This window comes from Penicillium antarcticum, assembly GCF_028974205.1.
Source record: "Penicillium antarcticum strain IBT 31339 chromosome Unknown utg000009l_segment0_segment0, whole genome shotgun sequence".
NCBI classification, from domain to species: domain Eukaryota; kingdom Fungi; phylum Ascomycota; class Eurotiomycetes; order Eurotiales; family Aspergillaceae; genus Penicillium; species Penicillium antarcticum.
The window spans coordinates 1,955,181-1,980,800 of record NW_026695307.1 but is presented as its reverse complement, the minus strand read 5'-3'; the positions used below and the strand labels follow the sequence as shown (position 1 = coordinate 1,980,800).

Sequence of the window (25,620 nt, the reverse complement as noted above, 5' to 3'; positions counted from 1 at the left end):
CTTCTCTTCTTCCTCGCTCCCTTTGAGCTATGTATGAAGAATTAAAAACAGTTACACAGCGTCGCTTTATATTTCAAAACAATCCATTAGGCACTCTATTTGAAACGTTTTGTCTCGAATACTTGTATCGGGTATCAAATGATAACATGGCAAAAAATCAACACATAGCGGTCGACACCACTCCACCACCTTCCTTCTGCTGCAGAATCTTAACCGCCAATTTATAGGCCTCATCCTTCGCATCGCACTGCGATGTCCCTCGAATAGCCTCCTTATCCCAACCATGAGCGCACCCCTCCATCCGCTCACACACCGAGACCTTGCCATCCGTGCCATTCAACTTCTTCGACAGCTCCTCAGCCTCAATAGCAAAAGGATCCTGCGCAGCAGTAACAATCAAGGTCTTGTTGGGGAAGTTCTCCGGATCCGCCAAGATAGGCGACATACGCGGATCCTTAGGATCGACCCTTCCCAAATTGAGACACTTATGGCACAGATGGGAGAAAGGCGGGAAGATATCGCGCATGATCCAATTTGAGTTATCTGCCTGGGGCTTTTCTGGCGTGGGAAGAGACATATCCATCGGCCCGTAGAAGGAGATGACCGTGTCGAATATCCCTTGTTTCGGGTTGAACAGCTCTGACGCCGATGCCACGGCCAAGGCGATGTTCGCGCCCGCGCTGAATCCAGACAGCGATAGCTGTGTCAGATCGAAACGATCGGGTTGCGACCGAACCCAGCTCACTACGTCCTCGGCATCGTGGAAAGCTGCTGGGAAGGGGTGTTCCGGCGCGAGGCGATATTGCACGTCGATTACGGTGTAGTGGGCATTGTCTGCGACGAAGCGGCAGTATTCATCGTCCGAGCCGAACGTGCGAAGGACGAAGCCGCTGCCACAGAAGTTGATCAGGACGGGGGTTGGGCCGGGTTGGGTGGCTGGTTTGTAGATGTGTGTCTTGATGGTCTTGCCGTCATCGCGCGATGGGACGAAGGTTACTTCGTCGGGTTTGGGGTTTAGGTGGAGTCTGGGCTTCACCAGGAGACGAAGGAATGACGCGAGCGACTTATGGTAGCCATAAGAAACTCCCATGACTGTGATATAATGATGTGATGGAGATTTGCTTTTATTGACACGTCTGATGGAGCATCCCCGCGCGAGTATCAGGGCAGGAGAGAGACATGTACATATACTTATCCACTTTCCCCTGAGTACGTGTGATATCATCTGTAGTACATGACTCCCTTTAATCGTCTTTCTGTTGGTGCATGTCCCGTGTGCATGCCAGCGGAATCAAGGTTATAGCAGATCGCTACGTCATGCCACGCAACCCCCGACACGGCATAGATCAGCAAGTCAGCATGGTAAAGATTCACACAGGATGGAATTTATCGTGGGCATTGAGAAAGACCCTGTTGGCTGTCTGTGGCTTTGTTAAAAAAGCTGCAACCGGGCCCCGGGGGCCTCGGGGTTCAGGAATGCTGGCGGAGGCCTTCAGTGAGATGTAAGCATGTGTTTCTGGCCTGACCACTATATTGTGTCTGCTCTGCAAGCATGTCGGTCGGCCAGTTCGAAACATATGCGAGGGACTATCAACGCGGTCATCCACTCCTTCAATTGTAAGTTCGACCGAACCTGTCGAGCGGTCATGACAGGATGCACCCGGCCATGTCCTTTATAGCGTGGCTGGCCCTGCAGCGGGGCTGAGACGGGGGCTGACTTTGTGGAGCCTAAGTCAGCGTGGTCCCAGAATCAACTCGCGACTCGAGGATCGCAGGGTCCATAAGTAGTACGCGTGTAGCGGAACACACAAGGGCCAAGGGTCCGCAACTCCAGATAGACTCTCCATCTGGGGCAAGAGAAGATTTGTAGTGGTCCAATTGTATGATGGCCAATAAGAGAGAGCAGCGGGTGCAAATCGACCCTCGTTCTAAATTTAGTGGGGTTCAGATCCTGCTGCCGAAAACAAAAATGATAGGCGACCAATCTGGAAGCTCGCGGAAGGGCCGTGTGCGTTTACAAGGAAAGCTTCGAATGGTTCAACGGCCGTGAGCGGTTTGGAGTGAGACATGCCCCCTCATTGGTGTAGCCGACTATGGGGAGATGGTATGCTGGCGCCCGACCTTGGAACCATTGTTGCATTGCACCCTAGACCCTTGCCACCTAGAGGAAAGACAAGCCAAGACCCGATTGACCGGTTCCAAATGCACACTCAATATCGATGTGATCGGCCTGGGCTTGAAGGCTGGGGTGGCAGTGTCGAGCCCCTCCCTCAAAAGCCTCAATCTCAGGGGAACTCGTATGGAGTATAGTAGATGTGTATATCGGGACGATCGCATTTACCTGTAACGCCAGCAGAGGACAGCGTAGGCCATGTAAATTGTCGTTGCCTTGAGAAGGATATGTTTGAAATCGCAGCTTGGACGATCGCCTGGGCCCACCTAGCGCTTACGTCGTACTGTGGAGTGCGATGATATCAGGGAAACCTGCCAAAGAAAAGATTCACGATCCTCACCTTCTCTCCTACACACACTCGTTTTGGTCGCCATGCAATTGTCGACCTCCCGCCTGGGAGGATGTATTCTCTTTATCCTCTTCAGTCTCGTTCATGCTGAGCAGCTCATCGAAGCCAACGGTCTCACGGCATGCCACGGATCCGATAACTCCGAAATCACAATCAACCACATGAGTGCGGTCCTCACGCCTGGAAACAACTCAGTCAGCCTGGTGTTTGATGGATATTCTGGAGTCGCTGGAGATGTTGTCTTGGACATTGATCTCTTGGTGTACGGGTACAAAGCGCTTTCGCAGAGAATTGACCCATGCAGCCTGGACCTGGGTGTTTTTTGCCCGATGAAAGCAATCGAGTTGCAAATTCCCAAATTCACCTACACCTTTGACGATGGCGTACTTGATCAGATTCCAGGTGCGTTCCATGAAACGACACGAGGCTCGACAGCAGTCTCCCAATGTTTGTGGTGCTAACGGTAACGTCATAGGTATCGCCTACTCCGTCCCCGACATCGATGCGGTAGTTCGCATCAAGTTGAACAAGAAGTCTGGAGGGAGTGTCGCTTGTCTGGAAACCCGTGTTCACAATGGAAAGACTGTTTATCAAGCCGGCGTGTCATGGACACTGGCCGTCATTACTGGATTGGGCCTCATCGCTTCCACGGTCATTTCACTTCTCGGACACTCCAACACTGCGACCCATCTTGCTTTCCGATCGCTGGCTTTCCTCGGCTTCATTCAATCCACGGCCATGGGAGGGTTGCTTGCCGTGGAAATTCCACCGATGGCGCAATCCTGGATTCAGGATACTCTTTGGAGCATGGGGATTGTCCAAGCCGATGCGCTGGAGACAATCTCGACCTGGTTCCAACGAGCCACCGGCGGTACACCCTCGTCTGTGCTTGCCGAATCAGGCACTGTCTCGGTCGTTTTGCAGAAGCGATCATCCATCCAGACGCGAGCCATCCAATCGGGTGCCCAAATTGTCTTGCGTGGCATCAAACGGGCCGGAGCACGAGCATCCATCACATTGAGCAACATCTTTATGACTGGATACCTGTTTTACTATTTTGTTACAGCACTCGTTCTGGCTTGTGTCGGGCTCGCATTAGTCGTCCGCTTCCTTCTATCCAAGAGAACGACCTCAATCACGAAGTTGGAAAAGGCTGTTGGTGCCACCGCAGACTGGAAGACCGTCATGCGGAACACTTTCTTCCGACTTGCCTGCATCGGATATCCACAGATGTGTGTGCTGTGTCTGTGGGAACTGACCCAAAAAGATTCCGCTGCGGAAATCGTTCTAGCCATCACCATGTGGCTCGTGACCACCGGCGTTTTGGCCTTCGCTACTTTCAAGATCTTCCACCGCGCGATTCGATCCAAGCAGCAGCACAACACACCCGCCTATACACTGTATTCTGATCCAGCTACATTGAACAAGTGGGGTTACCTGTACATCTACTACCGTGCCCCGGTCTATTGGTTCCTCGTCCCTAGCCTCGTCTACATCGTCATCAAGGGAATGCTTGTCGCCTTTGGCCAGTCTAACGGACTTGCCCAATCTATCGTCCTCCTCATCCTGGAGCTCGCAATGATGCTTGCAACCGGCATTATCAAGCCATTCATGACCAAGGGAGCAAACGTCTTTGCAATCATCGGAACAGTGCTGAATTCCCTCAACGCAATCTTCTTCCTGGTGTTCTCAAACGTCTTCAACCAACCCCCGCTCATGACAGGTATCCTCGGTGTGCTATACTTCATCTTCAATGCGGCCTTCACTCTCGCGCTGCTCATCTACCTCTTAGTCGGTATCGTCTATGCTGTCATCTCCAAGTCTCCCGATTCCAAATACCGGCCTCTGGCTGATGATCGTGACTCCTTCCGCTGGTCTCGCACGGGAGGAAACACTGAGCTGGACCACCTTGAGAAGGTTGCAAGAGGCGACGACGCGGAAGCTCATCCGAACTTCCCTGCTGCTCACACTGCCCCTCCCAGTGATGAGGATGTCTCCATGGCGGCGCGGAGGCCCTATAATGATGTTGTGGATCCTTCGCTGCCACTCTTCCCCAACAGTTATGATGGTGGTCGGCGTCGGTCTTAGAAGGTTGTGTTTCTAGATCTGACTTTACGTTCTATCTTTTTCTTTCTAAAGATTTCTCTCAGCGATTCACTTTGAATTTTTGCTTGTGTTTGGTGTACTGGCGCTACCGGTGGTTATTGTACATATTAAAGCTTTGGTGTTTTAGGCTTCGGGAAACATAAATTTCGAGCTCTTTTATCATTCGGTTTCTTGTTCGTTCCATCCATGAAGACGTACCACGTGTAATCTCATTGATCCCTCATACTTTAAACCAGGGGAAATTATAAAAGTGGTTTGATTGATAGGAAAGAAAATACCGGGCCCATATTGACAAAAGAATCCGACTTCACAATCGCTGTATGCCAACGTTGACCTCAAGATCAACAAATACTCTTTAACACACGGTGAGGGTATAACAAGGTCAAGAGAAAAGAGAGAAAAGAGGAAGCGGAAGAAAACAAAAAAAAAAAAAACGCTCATGCCGCTACATAATGTTTCTCGCCAAATTGCCTCCCATTGAACTGGCTCTCACTTCCCACCAGTGTCGCCGACTCACCAGCATCCGATTCAGAAACATCAGACCCCATGTCTTCGAACACAGTCACTGCACTTTCTCTGCCAGTCCGCTGAGACTTAGGGCGCAACTGGCCTTCATCATCAAACCAGAGTGAACCAAAGGGATTTTTCTGAGCCAGCTGCAGAGCAGTCACCGGGGTCTCTTTCGTTTCCATAGCCGAAATGGTGGTATTGGTTGGTATTTTGACAGAAAGGTCAGCCCCAGCGTCTAGCAACGTGCGAAATATTGGTTCACGCCCCCGTTCTGCTGCAAGATGAAGAGCAGTCTTGCCGTCATTGGTGATGGCATTTATGTTAGCCCCCAGCTCAATAAAGAGCTCTATCAAGGATGGACGTGGAAGAGGTGCCATTGCTGCAAGATGGAGAGGGGTCTCCCCTGAGTTGGAAGCTGAGCAGTCATTTACCGAGGCACCGTGATTGATAAGAAGGCGGATATACTCGGCACTTCGGTCAGAGGAGAGATCAGGGGCTCCAGTACCCGTATAAGCAGTCTGATGCAGAGGCGTCCAGCCTTGGCTAGATGTGGCTGCTACACTGATACCCTCCTTCAGCGCTATGTTCAGAATATCAAGGCAATCCTGATTCGCTGGTGGTGTAAGGTGGAGAAGATTTTCGCCCTTTGCAGTTTCCACATCGAGCTTGGCACCCTTCTCAAGAAGGAAGTTGAACATGGTCTTGTTTGACCCCATCGCGGCGCATTGGAGAGGTGTGTATCCCTGAGATGTTCGGGCCTCTAGGTTTGCTCCTTGGTTCAATAACTTCGAAGCGATTGAGATACTTTTTGAATATCTAGCTTGCTCGTGGAGTAACGTTTCTCCTTGCTTGTTCCAGACATTGATATCGGCGCCACCTATAAGAAGCAAATCAAAGGCAGTCCAGTGACCTTTCCAGGCAGCGTATTGCAGAGCCGTAGAACCAACAGGGGAGCGGGCTTCAACATGGGCACACCGTTGCAGAAGTAAAGAAATTGCTTCACAGTTGTCGCTATTCGCAGCCAGCTGAAGAGGAGTCAGCCCTTCGTTGTTGCCGACATCAATACTGGCGCCTTTCTCAAGAAGAAACAGAATAATTCGGGGTCGCTTCCATTCCACAGCAAGATGAAGTGCCGTGTTTCCAGTCTTCGGGTTCTGAAAATTCAAGTCTACCTTGTGTTTCACAAGTAATGGAATCGTAGCTTCATCAGTTGCCGTGCCCACAGCCGCGTGAAGACAGGAAGCGCCATCTTGATCCGGAATTTTGGAGTTGGCGCGATGAGCGAACAACAGTTTCATGCATTTTCGGTAACCCTTCTGTGACGCGAGATGTAAAGCTGTCTTGCCAGTGAAAGATATTGCATTCTCTTTGGCACCGTTATCAAGCAAAAATGCGACCATCTCGTCATTGCCTTGGAAAGATGCACAGTGTAGAGGACTGAGTCCCAAAGAGTTGTCTTGAGCGTTGATGTTTGCTCCTTGTTCTAGAAGACGCTGCGATTTCCCGGGAATACCAAAGAAGGCTAGGAGGTGAAGCCCACTCCAGTCGGTTGGGTATTTTCCGATCCCCATTTCGGTGGGTATCCCCATAGCCTTCTCAGCGCCGTAGTTGAGCGGAGGCCGTCTCCAAAGTAGTTTGTTGAGGAATGTCTTGATCAAGACTTGTATTGTGACCTCACCATCATCAACTTGCCGGGAGTGATATCCCCAGTAGGCTGCAGCATAGTCCAGGAAGCCCTTCTTTGAGCCGCGTGATGTGTTGATTTCATCTCTGTAGCACTCATCTATCACATCATCGCAGCTGATTACTGTTAAGCAGACCTCCGCCATCTCTTTCTGGGCTGTAGGGAAGAAGACTCTGGAGGCTGACCCTTCAAGGTACTCCTTCGCAGTTCTGTGAACAAATCGCACTGTGCCTGAAACAGCATCCACTGTTAGGAGCCCGGCGGTCTTCGTGTGAAGTGCATGTTCAAAGCTTATTGAGCCTGAAGTTTCCATGGTATCGCCGTCATTTACGGCACTTCGAAGCTCCATGACAGACAGAGGTCTAAATGCATAAAGTGCCCAGTACACATAACGGATGGCAGCGGGGGTCTGTCTCACGACTTGCTTCATTGCCTCCCCGTAAGCCTCACCTAAGTTCATTGGTAAGTGAGCCAGAGCTCTCTCGAGAAGGCCGCGGTCCCTGTATTGCGACAACAAGTCAAGATGAAGCTTGGCAAGAAGGAAACTAGATGGAGTTTATTGTAAGTATTCAAAAGCGGGTCCAACTTGAGTTAATAAACACTTACATTCCATGAGAGCTGCCGACTATAGCGTGAATGATTTCGTCTTCCAGTTTCAGATCTGGATCTTTTGTTCCAATGAGTTTTCGGAAACCGCTGTCGCGTCGCGTGCGGGCTAACGTGTAAAGACCGATATCTTCAGGTGGCGCTAGAACGCTCACATATCCGGTGTTCTCGGCTGGTTTGATACCGATCATGTCCCGCAAGGTGACAAGGAGCTGGGCCTGTTGAGGTAGCTTCTGTAATCGACCTAAGATTCGCTCTTTGTCGGAAAACATGTCAAGACCATCAATAACGAAGAGAACTTTTGAGAATCTGTTGACCTCGGCGCGAATTGCATTTTGATATGCCTTTGGGGATGCAGTCCCTTCTTTCAAGGACTCCGAGTAGTAGAGAGAGGAGGTTGCGTCAGACAAACTTCGCTTGCGGTATACAAGCTGTGCAAGTATGTTCTTCAGAATGTCGATAGAGGTCTGTTCCTTTCCGGTTTCTTCCTGACAGAATACAAATACGGTGGCCACATCCGGCGATGTGAAAGTTTTTTGAAGATAGTCGATAATTACCGAGCTGCAACAGTTAGTTTCACAAACAATGGCAGTTTAACATATTATGCACTCACGATAAGAAAGTTTTGCCGGCACCAGCTTGAGTCCAGAAATATGTTAATTATTAAGATTTCAAGGGGTATGTAACAACTTTCTGAAGAACTCACGGGGACCCATGCAATATAGTGTCCTGGAACTACCCAACAGCCATAGTTTGAAGTTCGAATTCGAAAATATCCATGAGCAGCTACCTTGTTGTCGCTTGTTACATAGATCGGCGAGTGTTATGAAGTGTTCCGAAGATAGTCGGCTCGTCAGGCTTAACGCATCCTCTTCGAACTGCAAATCGATCTTGACATTTGCTGAAGACAGTGAATTAGTCTTTCAAATCACGAATTCATGGTATCAGGTGTAGATCACAGAGTGCTTACCAGTTTCAACATCCCGGTGTACTTTCAGGTCTTTCCGAATCGTCTTGTCTAATAAAGTTCGTTCTCTTGGGTAACCAGGTCAGCCAAAGAATCTAGTCAGGTCCAATATTAGCCAGGGAACCTTACTCAGAATCCGGTTGCATGGACAAAAGGAACATAATCTTGTATTGTTCCAACCTGGGGATGTATGTCTTTTCCAACAGGTGCTTTCTGAAGTAAAATATGCTAACCCCCCTGGTTGGAAATAGAGCTCAACGGACCGCATGCTCATTCCAAACCACCCGAGTAACTCGGCGAGCGCCCTGAGACGGCCCACAGCAACGAACCATTTTTCCTCTGCCCAGGTTATTTCATCCTTGATGCGATAAAGAAGATCGAGTATGTCCGTAAGCAAGGATAACGCCCTCAATGAAGAGTCAGGCAAGTCTCGTCCGGTGTTCAGAAAGCGCATAGCCACTCGCGTCGATTGGGCGACTTGAGCGAGACTCTCGCGAACGGCTGATACGTTGACCATCATGTGGAGTCGAATATTAACATTGATGCGATAAACGAGGATATCACGATCCGGATATTGTGGTGCTGGTCACACAAGATTGAAAGGAGGGGGATATGAGGACGATAAAGAAGGAAGTTAACACACGGGAGGAGGCTTATACGGTATGCTGAATTCAGGGTAACAAAGTCACTGAGTCCACGAGATGCGAGACCCCCCTGCACATGCCGGATTGGAGGGGGCTTTGCGTGAAAACCACTGATCTACTGCCCCAATCTCTAAATCGGACTTAGGCGGCTAACCCTTTGACCATTAAGTACACCCCGGACTTTGGACCTTCGCGTTGCCTCCAGTGGGTAACCCTCGAAGTCACCGCTGGTTGGGAGGTAAATTTGCTACTAGATACATACCAACACAACATAGAATCTACCGTGGCGGATTGCAAAGAGCACAAGCACGCAACTATCGAGAGCCCGTTGGTGGAGAGGGGTAATAGAAAGTGGGCCTATGCAGTGTGATAACCAGCTGCTATTCGAAGAACTTTGACCAGCCTCCACCACTCTCGGCGAGCGTATAAGCGCCTTTGGCGGAATTATGCGGTCGCGGGGAATCCAATTGTGGCCCTAATTACTCGAAACGCCAGGATCAGGCCTTCCGCGTGCGATAGAAGGGGAAGTATTGGTTGTCAAAGTTGCGGTCACCCACAGAAAACTGGTTCCTCATTTCCTCTCGAAACATGGCGTTCCTGTTATAACCGAGTAGACTAAAAAGCGACAGATCTAACACGTATACTAGCGTGCTGCTTCCAGCCTCGTGTGACCACTTTATGAATGCCAATCAAAGAATTACCATCGCCTATAGGGCGCTTTAGTTCTAAAAATGCACCAGTGTTTTGATCTTAGGGAGCCAGCTCTCCTTTATTCAAATTTTGATCGAAATAGGTAAGTACAGCGCACTTCCAATCGGTACATGTCATATCCAACGAGGTCGGTAGAGCCTCGTCTAACATTAGTGCCCATCTATGCGTGACACCAACCAACATGATGTAAAGAGCAGTAAAAGCAATAACAGTAAAGTAAAGTAAAGAGAAAGTATCACCAACGCCTTGTCCACCGTAGTTGGCATATTCATTCAGTCATTGAAAAGGTTCGTCAAGTCGCAACTTGTGCGACCGCAAAAAAACGTTGCCAAGGGTATAATAAAGAAGACATCATCAAGCTATGTTCAAAAAGGGCGAACAACCGCTGTGAAACCAGAAGCAAGTACCAGGCCTTCTAGATAGCGTTGCCATTCACATTAAGAGAAGCACCGCTCTCGCGGCCTCTTCGGAGGGCCTTTGCGAGCATCAGCTCTCGCATCCAGTCAATTCGCTCGTCCCGGGTCTTGACAGCAAAGTGGTGGGACTTGTTGGTACTGTTGAAAATTGCCTTGCGGTCAAAGGTGGAGCTATTAGGCGATGCAATCAACGAGAATGCAAAAGCTGTGTCTCCCCGAGTGTCATCTGTGCGTTTCAGAACGGTCTTTTTGAACGCAGCGGTTAACTTGGAGCTAGAAGCAAGGGAAGAGCAAGCGACAGCATAGTCGTCAACATCGATGTACTCAAGGGCTTTGGCAGCTTGTTGAGTACTCTCTTCATCGTCATACATGGCAAGCTGTGTGCCTCGCAAGGCGAAATGATGATCCTGCCACTCATGGCGCAAGAACCGGGTGTTCTTGCGTTTCTTCATCCAGCCACTGTGAATGATGTCGTCTTTGAACTGCCCCGAAGGGTCAAAAGGATCAACACGGTGATGAGCTGCACGAGGAGTCCGTTCTAAATCCTCTGGTGTCTCAATCGGGGCCAGAGTCCTGCCTTCTTCGAGGCGACTTAAAGTTGGGGGATTGTATGAGCTGAAAGACGGTTTTTTGCGGTGGCTCTCAACCTTAGTAGACACCGGACGAGAAATAATCGCATTTGGAACTCCACACGAACCAAATCGCATGTCAGGTGGGACTGATTGAGAAAAGCTTCTCTCGATTGGGCCCACTTGAATGGCTGTCAGAGGAACATCAACCTCGGAAAAGGGGGTTGACTGTCCATAATGGGGGTCATCGCGGTAATAATCAGCAGGGGAGAAAGCCGAGTCGTATGTCACAGCCGAGGTATCAGAGATGGTGTTTTTGTAAGGTTGTCTTTTTCTAACAACGGAAGGCGTGATAGTTCGCTGCCCCGAAAGAGCAGATTCTGCCATTGTGGTATGGATACTGGGGATACGAAGCTTTGGAAGACTTCGCAGGTTCTCAGCCAGAGTCCCAGGGGAAACGGACTCTGGGGAAGGAAATGTGTCGCGAGGAGGAGTTGTAGGATCTTCAACTGGCCTCAGCCGGCTCAAACGCTGAAAGTTAAGGAAATTGCGTACATTTTCTTGAGGATCTCTGGGCTCAACTTCATGGAGCTTTTCTTGTGAGAGAGGAAGGTCCTGAGGCTGCGCAGGACCCATAGCATCAGAGGAAGCAACAATTGATGGGGTGACATCGGACTTTGAGTCTGACTTTGATGACTTGGCCAGATTGCGTGCAGTAGCAGGGTTTCCAGGGTCACCAGTGATAACAACTGAACTTCCCAATAATTCAGCTGGAATACCCTTGGTCGCTTGCAAATATCTGTTGTACTGTCTCTGCCATTTTCCACAGTCCTCTCCTCTAGGACATCTGTGATCAACCCGAGGCAAAAGCTCCTCAATGGCAACGATGGAGACCGAGTCATTAGGCCCGACGACTCGCCCTCGATGCTGGTTCTGTCGCTGGTGCTGCAGCTGGAATTCCCTGTACTTTTGAAGGGGGTCTTTTTCAGCTGCCACTGGAGATGGAGTGCAGTTGACACCAACTTCTGCCATTGCAGACTGTGGCGTTGCTTCGCGCAAAACCGGCTCTGGTGGTGGAACAGGAGGGAGGTCTTTGTATGAAGATGCATTACTGATGCGCAGCTGCCGGATTGAGTTCATTAATCCATGCCTTTTGCCAAAAGATTTCATTCCAAGGTGATCTCTCAAGATTTCATGCTCCATCTCAAGAAGAATAGAGCCTGAGATGTCATTGCTGATGAACTCGTTGACAGTGCCTTCATCCACGTTGAGCTTTCGCATCCATATGGCAACATCCTGTGGATCCCAGCTTTCGACATCCTTCTCCTGGGGGCGTGATGTAGCATTGTTGAGTGGCGTTTGTCTTTGGTGGTTTTGCTGTTGGGGCTTTTCGTACCGGGCAGGAACAGGGGTATCTCTCCTGTCAGGACCGAGCTTGGATGCGGATGAATAGAAAGCTGTGGTCGCACTGATTGGTGTTTTGCTGTACAAAAGATTTGCTTCTACGCTTGACTTCTTGACGAAGCCATCCGAAAAGTCGAAAAGATGTGGCCCTCTGGGACCAGCGACAGGGTTCTCCTCGACGTGGAAGTCAAATGCAGTTAACCCCGTGGAGGTAGGGGTCTTGATCTCAAAATCGTCTGGTGTAGACGCGGTAGTTATACTCGAAGTTCCAAGCTAAATATCAAGTTAGCCCATAATATTTCGAGAAGGGTTCATCTATGATAGATTCAATGCATACCGAGCGATTACTTCTGTGCGAGGAATAGTCATCAAACTCCGATTGTGAGTCTGAGTCAAAATCGGTATCCAGGATCTCTATTGAGTCTGAGAAACTGTTAAACCCATTGCTTCGTGGCGTTGGGACCTGACCACCTCCCTTCACTTCAGGGTGGTGATATGTGGGACGGTACTCGTAGGTGGCCTGAGCTAGTCAGTATTGCTGAATTTGATAGTGTGCGACATGAGACTTGCCATTTTAGACTGCGGTGAATAATGAGGATCAAAATTAAGATATGCCAGATGCCCGGCAATACAGAGTATAGCCCTGTTGGGAAACAGCGGGGTATAGCTGTGATAAATAATGAATATATGAAAAGATAGAATCTGTTGGGCGAGTATAGGGTAAGGTGTGATATTACTACCGTCGCACAGCGATGATAGATAATATATGGGTCATTAAAACGTATCAAAACCAACAGTGAGGTTGGGCGGTTGGAAGCTATATGTACATGAGTATGGCCATGGGCCTTCCACCGAAAAAAAAAATCAAATTTCCAAAAATGCATGCGTCAAAAATAACCCTTGTGTAGGCGGGAATTCCAGCCAGTCCAAAGGATGTGACGACTGAGAACGCAGTTGCATGAGACGACTAACGACTGAAGTTTCCAGGGAACGGCGGAGCCCGGCTACCCCAGTCCGAAAGAAGGTCAACAATTGGTTACTTTGTGCACCTATCTAGCGCCCTTCCTTTAAGTCTGGATCCTGGTTGGACAAGAATGCAAGTTAAGTGCTCCATACCAAAATTATGCGTCGAGGGGTAACCATAAAGGAGGGTGGAAAAAACTTGCGAGAGGCTGGGAATATCAGCACTACTGCAGTGATATCTGCTCGGCGCTCGTTCAACTGGTCCTGAAGGCACGTTCGAAACGTCCAAGGTGGAGGTTGGAAGTGATTGTGACCAATTGATCCTTATTACTTGTCACATTAGCGCTAAGGCAGCCATCCGGGGGTTGATCACACACGGGAGACTCGCCCATAACCGTTTCTCCAATTAACGTAATTGATGATAATTATAGCAGTAAATTACCACTTACGTCAAAATCAGTTTTAAAAGCGGTTGACATGATCACTAAATCAGAGAAACTATGCCAAGAAACCCATATGCACCATGCTAATTTCTCCAAAATCGGTCTTGTATGATCGAATCAGAAGTAACTTGGTCATTTTTTAGGATCTCTTTGCATGAAAACCTGAGCTTTACTTTGCGCTTACTGCACACCGTCTCCCGACAAGTGGTCCGTCAGGAACTCCACAAGGAATAGTCACTTACCTTGTACACATGTTCCCAAAGGGACCAACCGACAGGGCACCGCATCTGCAGCCCACAATTTTTTCACAATTCTGATGTCGAGTGTTTCGACAGGATCTGACACCTCATTTCTCTCCTCCAATCATTCGTTCTCATCAAGCCCCTGCATGGCTCGTCCCAACGTGCCATGAGACACGTGCCGCGATCAAGAGGCTGCACTTTGTTCTTCTAGAATTGAGTTCCACTTACCCTAAGCAGCTATTCATAGGTTGCCTTCCTAGTATATTCGGATATTACATCTAGGGCCTTTGGGTGACCTAATATAAAGAGTGACACGCAGCATTGAAAATAATTTTTGCTTCGTACATAATGCACAACCCTAGGCTACAGTATTGACTGCATTTAAATGTTTGTATTTCTACGGCCATTTTTGGTGATATATCAAGCTTAAATGGCCCGAGAGTGTTACTAGTTGGATGCAGGAGAGTGATCTAGTTGAAAGGCTGGTACCGAAGTAGGACGATATTTGATTCAAGCAAAAACTCAACGATCTAAGTGATCAAGTGGCTCTTTCCGTACTCAACTTAGATTTAGGTTGTGTGATAGAAATTCTCATAGCTCGGGATGGAGCTCATGGGCCACAGATGTCGTGTGACACCCTTTCTGCATATTAATGAAGTTCAAAATGGTCCCCTCTGGATCTGCAAGCCACGGAATTTTATGTAGATCGAAGACGAGGGTACCCGTTCTCTGAGATATTTTACATTGGGCAAATTTGATAGTAGACTTGGGCACTTCTTTCTACAGTACAAAGATGTCGGGAACCACATCTATTTCTGAGTATGGGAAGCTGCATATATAGCAAACCCAATCCAATCAATAGTTCGAGAGAGTTAGTTACGAATTTCACACGGACTATTGAAAATGGACGAATTGGCCAAAAAAAAGGCAGAAGATATCCAATCTTCATTGTTTGGCCTTACAAGCCCTTTAGGTACCGATTGCTTGTTGAGTAACAAGTGATGGTCCTCATAAAACAGCCCCGGATTTCACGTGCCCAGGGTGCGCTAGGATGTTGTGAACAAAGATATCAATTTGTCTCGGTTTTTCTGGATTAGACGCTTAATGTCCTTAAGATTTCCAAAATTAGCAATGATTGATGCACCTTTGATCTCAAGGAGGGAGTATCATTTACGGGCTATTATTAGCAAATGCAACTTGTCAAGGTTTGTTATCCAAGATTTGGGCTGAATGTAGAAAATTAATAAATCATCGGAATCCTGGGTGAGCGGTAAATTGTTGCTAATTAAGGGATACTTTCTGTAACTACACTCTGTTGGAAGCTCCCCCCGCCTCTGCACGGACTAAGTGCATCATTGAACGGTTGGTTGTGGGTTCACCGCTGTAAGCTTGGTCCACCGCCCGAAACGCTAAGGAGCATTGAGACCTACCAATCATAAGTAGTAAATGGAAGCTTGGCATGCTCCAGCTGCCGCCGAGTCACGATCTAACTCCACTTTATGTACTCCCCGTCACCTAAATTGTGACCAACTGACTTCCCCGAGGCCAAATTTCCCGCAGCTGAGGGGAAGTGGTCTGGTTTCGAATTTTGAGCACCGAAAATTTACACAGGAGAATTGCAATCAAAAGATCAGAAAATGCGGCGGTGGTTTTTAAGGAATTATGGAAGCGGTTGCATACGTTGCGCACTGAGTGGTATGAGGATGCAGAAGGAAGACATTGTTGAACGGCGTGCACGGACAATGTGATAATAGGAAAAGTGAAATGAAGCTAGAGATGGTGACAGAAATTAGCAACCTATCAGGAATTGAGAAGCCGTATCTTGCCTGCAGCCAGTTGCTCAATGGACCCCTACGACTATCACACTTCTTGCCCGGTCTGTGCTAGTCCACAGGACGACGATCAATTCTCATGCATAGTTTGACCAACAGGCAACTTAACCCCTGCAAAAAATGTTCCCAAATTTAGTCCAGGTTTGGTGTCATTTGTCCCGGCCGCAGATCCCCATTCGATGTTCGCATAATCTCCCGGCTTGGATCGTCCAATGGTCTCTAAGTTGGTCAAAAAATAGAAGCATCGCAAGCTGCAGGTCAGATCAAAAATAGTCTTTAAAGACATCTTCCTCCAGAGGTATCAGAATAAGTTCTGTCCCAGACCACTCAATCAACATCGTTCCCATTGCATCGCGCATTCTTTTCCGTCTTTGAGAGACAGGATTAAGATAACCTCTCCTTTGATTTGTTTCTTTTGTGAATCGAAAGTCTCATAGCTCCGCTGGCCGGCCTCCGAGAAACTATTCGATTCCTCCCCACTCGTTCACCAAACCGATCTCACCATACAAGCCATTCATATTGATTAGAACTGAGATAATAAAAACGCGCAATGCCGAATCCAAGGTCCGCTATCATTTCGGGAGCTAGGAATGATGAATCAAGGTCTGTCGCATCCTACAGTGACTCTGCGGATAAGGGAAAACTACACAAGCGATCGCGCTCAGGTCAGTAACTTCCCAACTACAATTCAACCAAAAAATTTCAAGTCGGTTACATAATCTGTGACACTGTTTTAACGTGGTTTGTCTATAGGGTGTTTCACCTGTCGCCTGCGGCGAAAGAAATGCGACGAAGGCCACCCTTCTTGCTCAGCATGTATCAATTTATGTCTCAAGTGTGAATACAAGCGACCCAACTGGTGGGTAAGCGCAGATCAAAGGAAAGCTCAGAAAGAGAAAATCAAGAACAAGATAAAGCAGACTAAGTCTTTGGAACGACGTGGATCTCTTCAAGGTAAGAAAGCATCCGAAAATAGTATCGCGCCTTGTCTCACACAACTGGTATTTTCAGAACATATGGATCGGATTCGTGCGGGAATTGCAAGTAACTCACCCCTTGCTGGAGAATATGACTTCAACCGCTCAACAATTGCCGACCTATATGACCCTTTTACTTCTCACCTTCATACACCCGCCTTCCCTCCTGGTGGATATCCACCGCAATACGCGCCATATGAAGTTGATGTTAGGACTGAGCGACAAACATTTGTTAATGATGTTCCATTAAGACATGACTCGTCGGTGTCGACATTCAGTGCAATGGCGCCACCCCAACTCCATAACACTCTCCCCACGTTCCACGGAGATGAGTGGTTACAAGAAGACTGTTTCAAGCAAGCCGGACCCGCGGACTTTGACCCAAATTCTTTTCAAGCGAGTTATATATCCCCTTCTTCAAACTTTCAAACAGCAACTATTCCGGTGGATGATCATGACCGGCCACTTTTGGACCATTTTGTCGACCATGTCTTGCGAATGATATATCCCATCCTGGAAGCTCACCAACAGAGTATTGCGCGCACTGAAGCAATTCTGAAGGCATTGGAGTCAAACAGGTCATATTTGCATTGTTGTTTGAGCGTTTCCGCTATTCATCTGAAGACCACCGTTGGACTTGAAGGAGAACAGATCGACCACGACATCATGAGACACCGTTACGATGCGATTTCACAACTATGCCAGGCCCTTAACCGAGACACAGACCACGAAAGCATTCTCGATGCGACATTGGCAATGATCTTCTTCCATTGCTCGGTTGGAGCACCTGATGACTCTCTGCCTGACATTCCATGGAGCGATCATTTCCAAGCTGTCTCGAACCTCGTCAACCGGCTTGAGGTTTCGGCAACGGAACAGCCCAATCTACAGATTCATGCAGTTTCTCCATTCAGCATGTCCCTAACATCATGGATTGATATCTTGGGAGCGACAATGCTTGGCAAGACCCCGCAGTTTGCCCACACCTATCGCTCTAAGCACTTGACAGGGACATCAACTGGGTTACGTGAGCTGATGGGATGTGACGATCGTATCATGTATCTCATCTCTGAGATTGCCTGCCTTGATTCCCTGAAATTAGAAGGTCGGATAGATGAGCTCACTGTCTGCCACCATGTTTCTGCTCTTGGCGCCCAACTTGAACACACACGATCTGCGGAGGATGTTCTCGCGCACCCCTACACAGCTGCTGGCACAATTCAACCTGAGCAGTTGACTATAAACATTACCTCAATTTTCCGCCTCGCGGCTCGCATATACCTATGCAGTCTGGTTCCCGGCTTTGATCGCAGTCAGCAAAGCATTGTCAACCTTGTATCGGCAGTCAGCCATGCACTCCAGTTCATTCCCGCCGGGCCTTACGGATTTGATCGCTCCCTCGTCTGGCCACTGCTTATAACCGGCTCCTTTTCAGCTCCAGGCAGCGAGTTCCGCGGCTTCCTGTCCGAGCGAGCAGATGCACTTGGCGACATAGGCGACTTTGGAAGCTTTGGTCGCATGTATCGTCTGGTTCAGGAAGTCTGGAGAATCTCAGATGACACATTCTCGCTTTCAAGCGAGTCTGATCACGGCTCAGCCCGAAGTTCACCAAAGGCTGATAAGTCTTCCTCTGCTGAAGCCGGACGCTCGATGGGAAGAGCGATCAAAAAGCAAAGTGTGCATTGGCGTGACATCATGCAGCGTAACGGATGGCGATATTTGTTGATGTGATATTCTTTTTTATGCTTGTTTGCTTTTCTCTATGGGTTCCTTGGTTTATTTTCTTCAGTTTATTACTTGGTGTCTCCTGTTATTTGACTGCACGAATGGCCGACTGGAGTTTTTACTTTTATCCATTCAAGGCGTTTAAGGACACAAAGAGCAGGCTCCTCTTAGTCCAAGCATGAAGCTTCAGACATCTGCAATATATTACTGTCGTTTTCAAATACATGTCATCAACGCAATTCAGTTGAACGATTCCCGACCTTGCACTATTTTTTTCGTAAATAAATAAAAAAAGCAAAGACTTTGAAGGCCCCGCTAGCTACTTTACATCAAGTGCCGACCTGAAGAGGAACAATATTTATACTGGCTTGGCTTGGAATTAAATATGGCTTTCTTTTTAGTTATTTCTTTTTGACACTACGCAAGCCCCTAACTGTCTATGTTCAACCTTATTGTTATTCAACGAGATGGGCCAGGCACCAAAGTTAAGTAAGCATGCCTAATATATTTAGATTGGCGGGATTTCATCCACAATTAATCGTACATGTATATGAGCATATTTCAGGTCAATGGTGTTCTTACAGGATGAACCGGGGATGCGCATCTTCAGTTGTTCAATTTACAAGCCGGGTATACTTGAATTGAACTGCTTTTCAACACGAAAGAATTGTACGTCGAGATTGTGAGAGGCAAAAACTCACAAAAGATTGAGCAATATGTATCAGGGTCACTTTTTTGGGTCAGTGGCAAAAAGAAGACATAGATATGCAGACGATAGTGGGGAGTACAGCTGTGGAAGATGAGGATAGCTGTTAGCGATCATTGCTTCTTCCTCTTGTTATCAGATAGAATTATCGAGAGCAAAAGCACAACTCAACGAGTTGGATGTAACAAAATGAGGACACGGATATATCCACTTGATCGCTAAATTGGCCCCTCCAAATCGTTAATCTGTGCTAAAGAGCCTACTTAGTCAGTACTTGATCCGTGTTTAGAGGTTTGTGAGCCTTGCTTTGATCAGAGTGAATACCAACCTTCACTGGATTACTTTTGTAGCTCTAGAATGTAAGCTTTCTTCATATTCCCTTTTGCAGGTGCACCAAGTGTTGCCTTACGGGAGAAGGATTACATCACAGCTAATAACTGATTATTTTGAGTATGTAAAGCACACCCAAAAGTCGACTTCTGCAATATTGGCACTTTAAGCGCTTGTTGCCAAAGTGACTGTCTTGGTGGCACGAAGGCGCCTATCATTGTTCCACCAAGCTGAACTCAAAGGAGAGGCCACAATATTGGTGTTCTGATAGCGCAAAGGGGTTTTCTATGCCAGTTTTAAACGGAGATATCTAAATCTGCAGTCGCGACAATTTCTCAAAGAAGCAATGACCCCCCCATCCCCCACAATAGCAACAAATAACAGCCATGAACTGCCTATGCATAATCCGTCCCTGCAGAAAATATTTGGGCTGCCGCCGACTTAGGCTAAACGCAATGGCAAAGCGTTTATTGAGAGAGCTATCTCTCATCTCAAACACGACCCGAGAAGCAGAGTCCAATTGCTATGTTCCACGTCTAACCTTCAGTCTACGCGACCACGGCAGCTTTCAGACACTATTTCGAGTGGAACACATGCAGGTGTTGCAGAGGGTATTCCGAAATACAATTGTCACAATAGCATTATCTTGGTTTGCTTCTGCAAGGACGCTTGTTTTGGCTTTGGTCGACAACTGAGTCAATGGTATTGAACAACGCTCGAAGAATCCGACCTTGTCAAATTGGATTTTTTTTTAATTCTATGTGAAATCATCAGTCACACATAGAACTCAGCAGCAAGGAGGTTGAAGGGTCACCATGAGCGTCGAAGTCATGCCTGGCGGAATTCCAGGCTTCTAGATTTTGTTGACTACTCATAACCGCTATGGGCATTTTTCTAATACCAAGAATTCCGAATGAGGAATTGCTAGGCAGGTGGGCATTTGAGAAAAGTTGTAAATCGCTTCAATTCGATTGTGGCGTAGAGTATACCGCTGGGGTAATAAGGAGGAACCGCGCGCTTTTGTCAGAACGAACCATAATGGTTGAGTAAGCTGCAACTGCTCCTGACAGGGGTGGGAGATTTGAAACATCTAAGGGGGTGGCTTCTGTCTCAGAAGTCATTGTAGGGAATAGCACTGCATGATTTACCTCAGATGGCGCCCGAGGAGATTCATTAATCGCCGATCCTACTCCTGGCTGTAGCCACGCGGTTGCATAAGTGACGGTGGAAGAGTTTATAAGATAATGAAGATTCCCTCTCTTTGTTGAGATTTCAAGCGCTCTATTGACTACTTAACACAAGACCTGATTATCAGCTGGACTGAGACCACATCCGTTATCTCCCAAACTCAAGACTATCTTTATCGTCAGCGCCAACAAAACAGAAACCAGATAGAAGAAGGGTGTCAAATTCAGTCACCAAGTTTCTTCTTCGCATTTCATTCATTTCAATCGAAAGAACGGTGAGAGTCTAAGGATGCATTCGAGCGGAGAAAGAGAACTAACCATCTACAGCTTAGTTCCGGTCGTTTCAAAAGTAACATACTTTGGTATCAATACCGTCTGGCACGGTCCATACAACTCCGTATCATCACATACCGTTACTTACCGTTCCTTTGATACGTTACGGCTGCTCCGCCATCAGCCTTGGGGTCCAAGTTGCTCACTTGTCTCTCCTTATCCATTCCACGCTCCCTTATTTTATGAGGTCAGCTTGAACCTTGCTTTGTTCGGTCCTCAAACTATTTTATATTCTACCCCGCCCCTTAAAACACAAAACATATCCATATCTTTGTCTTGCACAACCCAACTGCACTGCCTTACACTGCCTCTTCATTCCCCACTTCCCAACTATTGAGAGGGTTCATCACCAACGCCTCTTGAATCAGGAATCTCATTTTATTGCAAAGAGGTTCCCATCCCTCACAGCCCGACATCATGCCGTCGGCGAAACCTGTCTTGCCACTTCTGAAGACGCCTAAAACAATGACCTTTCCTTCCGAGCTCCACGACAGCCCACTAACTGCTGGTCCTCTTACCGCTGGGTCTGATATCATTAAGCGTGAGGAAGGAAGCGCAACACCGATTTCTCCACCTCAAGCCTATACCGAATTTCTCAAAGCTCTCACGCCTGTCTTCACGAGTCCTGTGAGTGCCGGTGTTGAGTTTTCAAGATTCAAGTTCGAGAAACGACGCCCATCGCCCATATCTGTACCACCGAGCGCAACCAGCACAACTTTTTCTGCTCACGACAATCCAAAAGTTGCCAGCGCTACTCTTCCACCTCCCTCCCCCGCCCCGAGTCCGCAGTCCGCTAAACCCCCGACAATGCTACGACGTCTACGCATTCCACAAACATGCATATATTCGCCAGTCAGCGACTCACCCAGGAGCGCACGTACTCTTAGGTCTCCATTTTCGCCCTCAGATTGGAAGATTCGATACATTGAGACCCCTCGAAGCGCGGGTGGAAAGTCCGTCAGTGTGCGACAAGTAGTGACCAGAACTGTTACATACAAGCGCACACACCTTGATCCTCCTCCGAAAGGAAAGCGCCGCAAGACAAGTGAGACTCGAGATACCTGATATGGACTAGTGTGCACGTCCGCCGGGCTTTGGGACTCTCTGCGTTTAATTTTGGTTATCGTGCATTGAGCAATTGCTTTTCGGATCCACTACCTTCTCTACGAGCTTTGAAATTACCTTTTCTTACTTTGTCGGAGCAGTTTGCATTCTGCTATTTTTTGTTTTGATTTCAACTGGTTTTTGGTCTAGGGTCATTGCCTTTGTTCTTGTGCTTCTCGCCTAATAGGCATATTTTGCATGGCGAAGATCCTTGGTTGGATGGAGAATGGAGTTTATGACGTGGTTTTATTTGTTCAGTACTTGTCCTGGTTTCTGTTGGTGGCGGAGAAAAGGGGATTCATCGCTGGTGGGGGCAGCAACCTATCGTTCCGGAGTTCCAGCCTTTTGTCTACTATTTTCACTCAAGAATAGTAATCATTCATACAAATTTTGAATAGTAACAATGAAAGCTTTTTACCTTCATTCATTGATCGCCTCTTGTGTTTCATCCTCTTGAATTTCTAAGGTCAAATTAGGAAACCTGTATGCGCTCCCTCGCGGCCCCCAAACCAAGGCGCTATGTCCAAATTGATGAGTCTCAAGTCAAGTCTGCGATACCAATGCGGCGGTATCGAGGACCAATGGACCCTCTGCTAGACTATCGCGCACGTACTACGATAAGAATCCTTCTCAGTCATATCTTGGCATCTGGGGCCGTTAATGGTATTTTTGTCGTTATACAGAATGATGTGGAGTTCTGGCCCCGGGTGGATAGTCATCTTCGAGCAGGGGGGCCCAGTCCCACGTGTCAGCCGCATTCGATTGTGTTGGAAAAGGCCCCCATAACACAGTAAAACCAACACCAGTATGCCAAAACACCAGAGATCTTAGTTCCCATGGGCTAGGCTAATGCATGCAGTGGTGATTTCCGAGAGGCTGAAAACAAGGGTCAATCTACTGATTTGGATTTTCACGGTCAATATCCCCTTCCCAAAAGACAGCAGGATCTGAATCGCAATCCTTCCGCAGTTTTCTGACTCCTACGCGCTGCGCTCAGACAATTACGAGATCCAACAGTGAGCTATTCGCGGCTATGACTCGAAGAGGCTGTAAATGGCACCAAATCAAGATAGTGGAAGGCTGAGTTCGCGTTGCGCAGCCCTATCAGCCTCCAGAGGCCCATGATCCGCTTCTTAGGTCTTACTACGGATAACATATAGGCGGCAGGTATACCAAATGTAAGCATAGGCGCATGAAGCTCGATGTCTAGAGGGCCAAAAAATGCGACCCTCATTGACCTGGTCCCGGTGAACGGAGCCAATGGCATGGAAAATAAACTGTGGCAAGTAATCTTATCACTCCCATCGGCGCCACAACTTCCTTACCCCCATTGAAAATCCCCAGCTTCAAAGCAATAGTCCATGTTGAGCTGCGCATTCTGCCTGGGATACTGTTGCTCACATACACCGACTCGAAGGATTCTAGTAGTATCGTGATACCATGAATAACCCTGAATGAAAATTCCGGATGTTGTAAATCATTCCCTGTACTTCGCCACCACTCTCTACGTGTTACAATGCATCTTCCTGGTATGAGGCTCGGTGTACGGACCGTAATTTGGTCGTATTATCGACGTAATTTGATACCGTATCGTGTACCTTTGCGTTTTGATCCCTGCCGAAAAAATCGGAGAATACAGATCTAGTGGGAAACAAGTCATATAGTAGAAAAGATTGATGTAGAAATCCATGCATGACATGGCCTGATTCAGTTAAAGCTGCCCATGTACCTGGTGAGTATTCTTTACCTCCGAAGACTGATACACAATATGAAAAGTTCTCTCTACATGATACGTTAACTACCTCAAAGCCAGAAAAGGGTATGAAGGAGTGGGCTCAAGCCACCAGCAATTTGATGTGTAGATCTACTTGTGGCCAAGTGGCATTACTGTATTGCACTCAGATTCAAAGTATACTATTGAATCCTCATGGCCTAGGTACTGTGTGACTCTCCCTGGGTCTACCAGAGGGGCAATTTGTCCGAAATGCAGTATTTGGTATAGAGAATACCACAAATACAATCAAATATCATGCTTAATCAGTCTACTTGGAATTCTTTGTAATATTTCACATAAATACCAACAACTCCCAAAAATGTTACATCCTCGGGCTGATTTACATTACTTGTCATCCTCTAAGCAATTTTAGGCATCTTTTTTCAATTTCAATGTGGGTCTTCTGGCTGTTAGGCCATTTCTTCCTAGAGTACATATGATTATGATGCAAACATCAAGACCCAATATCCGTTATTGTTGACCTAAAATCCAAATTGGACCCACCTCAGGATGACCGTCCAATTAACAATAGCTGAACCGTGGTCGACTCCTGCGGCCCCGTCATTAATCTGAATTAAGCGCCGGCGCTAACCCTGTAACGGACTAACGTGTGCTAAATATGAGAGCTAGCAATCATTGTGATATTATTGGTGTGTTTTGATGGGTCTATCACGCGGGGGATCAGCTTGTTAGGGAATATGCCGGGGTATGGAGAGCCACTCAGAACAGTCGCAGGACCGGCTCATGTGTCAATAATCCATGCCCTAGGATTAATTTGCTATTTTTGGGTTTCCTAGGCGGATGGTCTCGAGGTGCTGTACTTCCCCCCTCCCCGAGCCAATCCCTCCTCTAATTCCAATGTCAAGATCAAATCACCTGGTGCCGGGATTGTTTAGAATCTTATTTGGCGAATAAAGATTGGCTTCTACACTGAGATACTTCAATAGCTCAAAAAAGTGGGAACCAGTTGTCTCTCCAGACGCTGTGCCTACGCAGGTGATAGCGTTCTGTCACAGTATTCTTTCATCCAGAACATGCAATTCGAGCACATGATTAATTCAAACAGCGTAAGTATCAGCGCTAGTGTTCGAGCCACAGGGCTGCAGTGAGAAATTGATCTACATGAATTTTCGTGAAGAATCCATATTTAGTAACAATTTGCATTGAATCCACACGTTCTGTCGTCCCATACTGAGCGTCACACTCTCTATTTTCAGGGACTTTGTACATAGGTGGGGTTTCTTTGGACAATCACTGGTCCTAGCCACTCTCAAGTATGGGTCCTAAGCGCTGTGATTTCTTTTCACTCATTCAACTACGTTCTGAATTCATGATCAATGATATGATCATCGTCTGAGTGTGCATGGTTTCTCTGGCGTAGTGGGTTAGCATGCACTCCCTGGTCTTTCTGCAGTGGGCTCGTGAGCCATGTACATGTTATTTTTTGGGAATTGCTCAGTCTCAACCTCGTCTGCTCAAATTTTCGCATTTATGGCTGCATATTCTGGACAGTTGCATGCAATATAATCTTAAAATATTCTTATCACGGCCCTTTGTATTCTCTGGCCATCAAGGAAAATTAGATGTTGGCAAGAATTACACAAACAATGACCTACAAAGATTTCACGCGATTCATATCCCGATATAACCTTAAAGTGACGATTTGACCGGGAAAAAATCCGAACGGGTTGAAAGCATCAGACAGTATATATTCTTTCGTGAATTCGGCAGTAATTTCGACGACAAGAATATTACCTACACATAGACATTCACCGATTCGCTGAAACTCAATAGGTATACAGCTTTCTAGAAGACAAAAATAAACTGAAGCAGAATCGTGAGATTCTCTATTTATGGATATGTGT

At 47.4% G+C, this 25,620-nt stretch overlaps 6 protein-coding genes across 6 annotated transcripts; 3 read left to right on the top strand and 3 right to left on the bottom strand.

Moving 5' to 3' along the window:
• Positions 1–157: 157 nt before the first annotated feature.
• On the bottom strand, positions 158–1,090 carry N7508_009108 (alpha/beta hydrolase; the record flags this gene model as incomplete). The annotated part of the gene is made up of 1 exon (XM_058467171.1): positions 158–1,090. The coding sequence occupies one exon, from the start codon at positions 1,088–1,090 to the stop codon at positions 158–160; it is 933 nt and encodes a 310-aa protein (XP_058315017.1).
• Positions 1,091–2,545: 1,455 nt separating this feature from the next.
• N7508_009107 (transient receptor potential ion channel family protein) lies at positions 2,546–4,610 on the top strand (the record flags this gene model as incomplete). Its single annotated transcript, XM_058467170.1, has 2 exons — positions 2,546–2,924; positions 2,998–4,610. 2 exons carry the CDS (start codon positions 2,546–2,548, stop codon positions 4,608–4,610), a joined length of 1,992 nt encoding a protein of 663 aa, XP_058315016.1.
• A 455-nt stretch (positions 4,611–5,065) lies between these two features.
• On the bottom strand, positions 5,066–8,912 carry N7508_009106 (NACHT and Ankyrin domain protein; the record flags this gene model as incomplete). The annotated part of the gene is made up of 6 exons (XM_058467169.1): positions 5,066–7,367; positions 7,429–7,989; positions 8,042–8,066; positions 8,135–8,329; positions 8,399–8,463; positions 8,629–8,912. The coding sequence occupies 6 exons, from the start codon at positions 8,910–8,912 to the stop codon at positions 5,066–5,068; spliced, it is 3,432 nt and encodes a 1,143-aa protein (XP_058315015.1).
• A 1,253-nt stretch (positions 8,913–10,165) lies between these two features.
• Positions 10,166–12,712, bottom strand: N7508_009105 (SAM and PH domain-containing protein; the record flags this gene model as incomplete). Its single annotated transcript, XM_058467168.1, has 3 exons — positions 10,166–12,412; positions 12,477–12,659; positions 12,710–12,712. 3 exons carry the CDS (start codon positions 12,710–12,712, stop codon positions 10,166–10,168), a joined length of 2,433 nt encoding a protein of 810 aa, XP_058315014.1.
• Positions 12,713–16,635: 3,923 nt separating this feature from the next.
• Positions 16,636–18,327, top strand: N7508_009104 (fungal specific transcription factor domain-containing protein; the record flags this gene model as incomplete). Its single annotated transcript, XM_058467167.1, has 1 exon — positions 16,636–18,327. The coding sequence occupies one exon, from the start codon at positions 16,636–16,638 to the stop codon at positions 18,325–18,327; it is 1,692 nt and encodes a 563-aa protein (XP_058315013.1).
• Positions 18,328–21,294: 2,967 nt separating this feature from the next.
• Positions 21,295–21,942, top strand: N7508_009103 (uncharacterized protein; the record flags this gene model as incomplete). Its single annotated transcript, XM_058467166.1, has 1 exon — positions 21,295–21,942. The coding sequence occupies one exon, from the start codon at positions 21,295–21,297 to the stop codon at positions 21,940–21,942; it is 648 nt and encodes a 215-aa protein (XP_058315012.1).
• Positions 21,943–25,620: the final 3,678 nt, after the last annotated feature.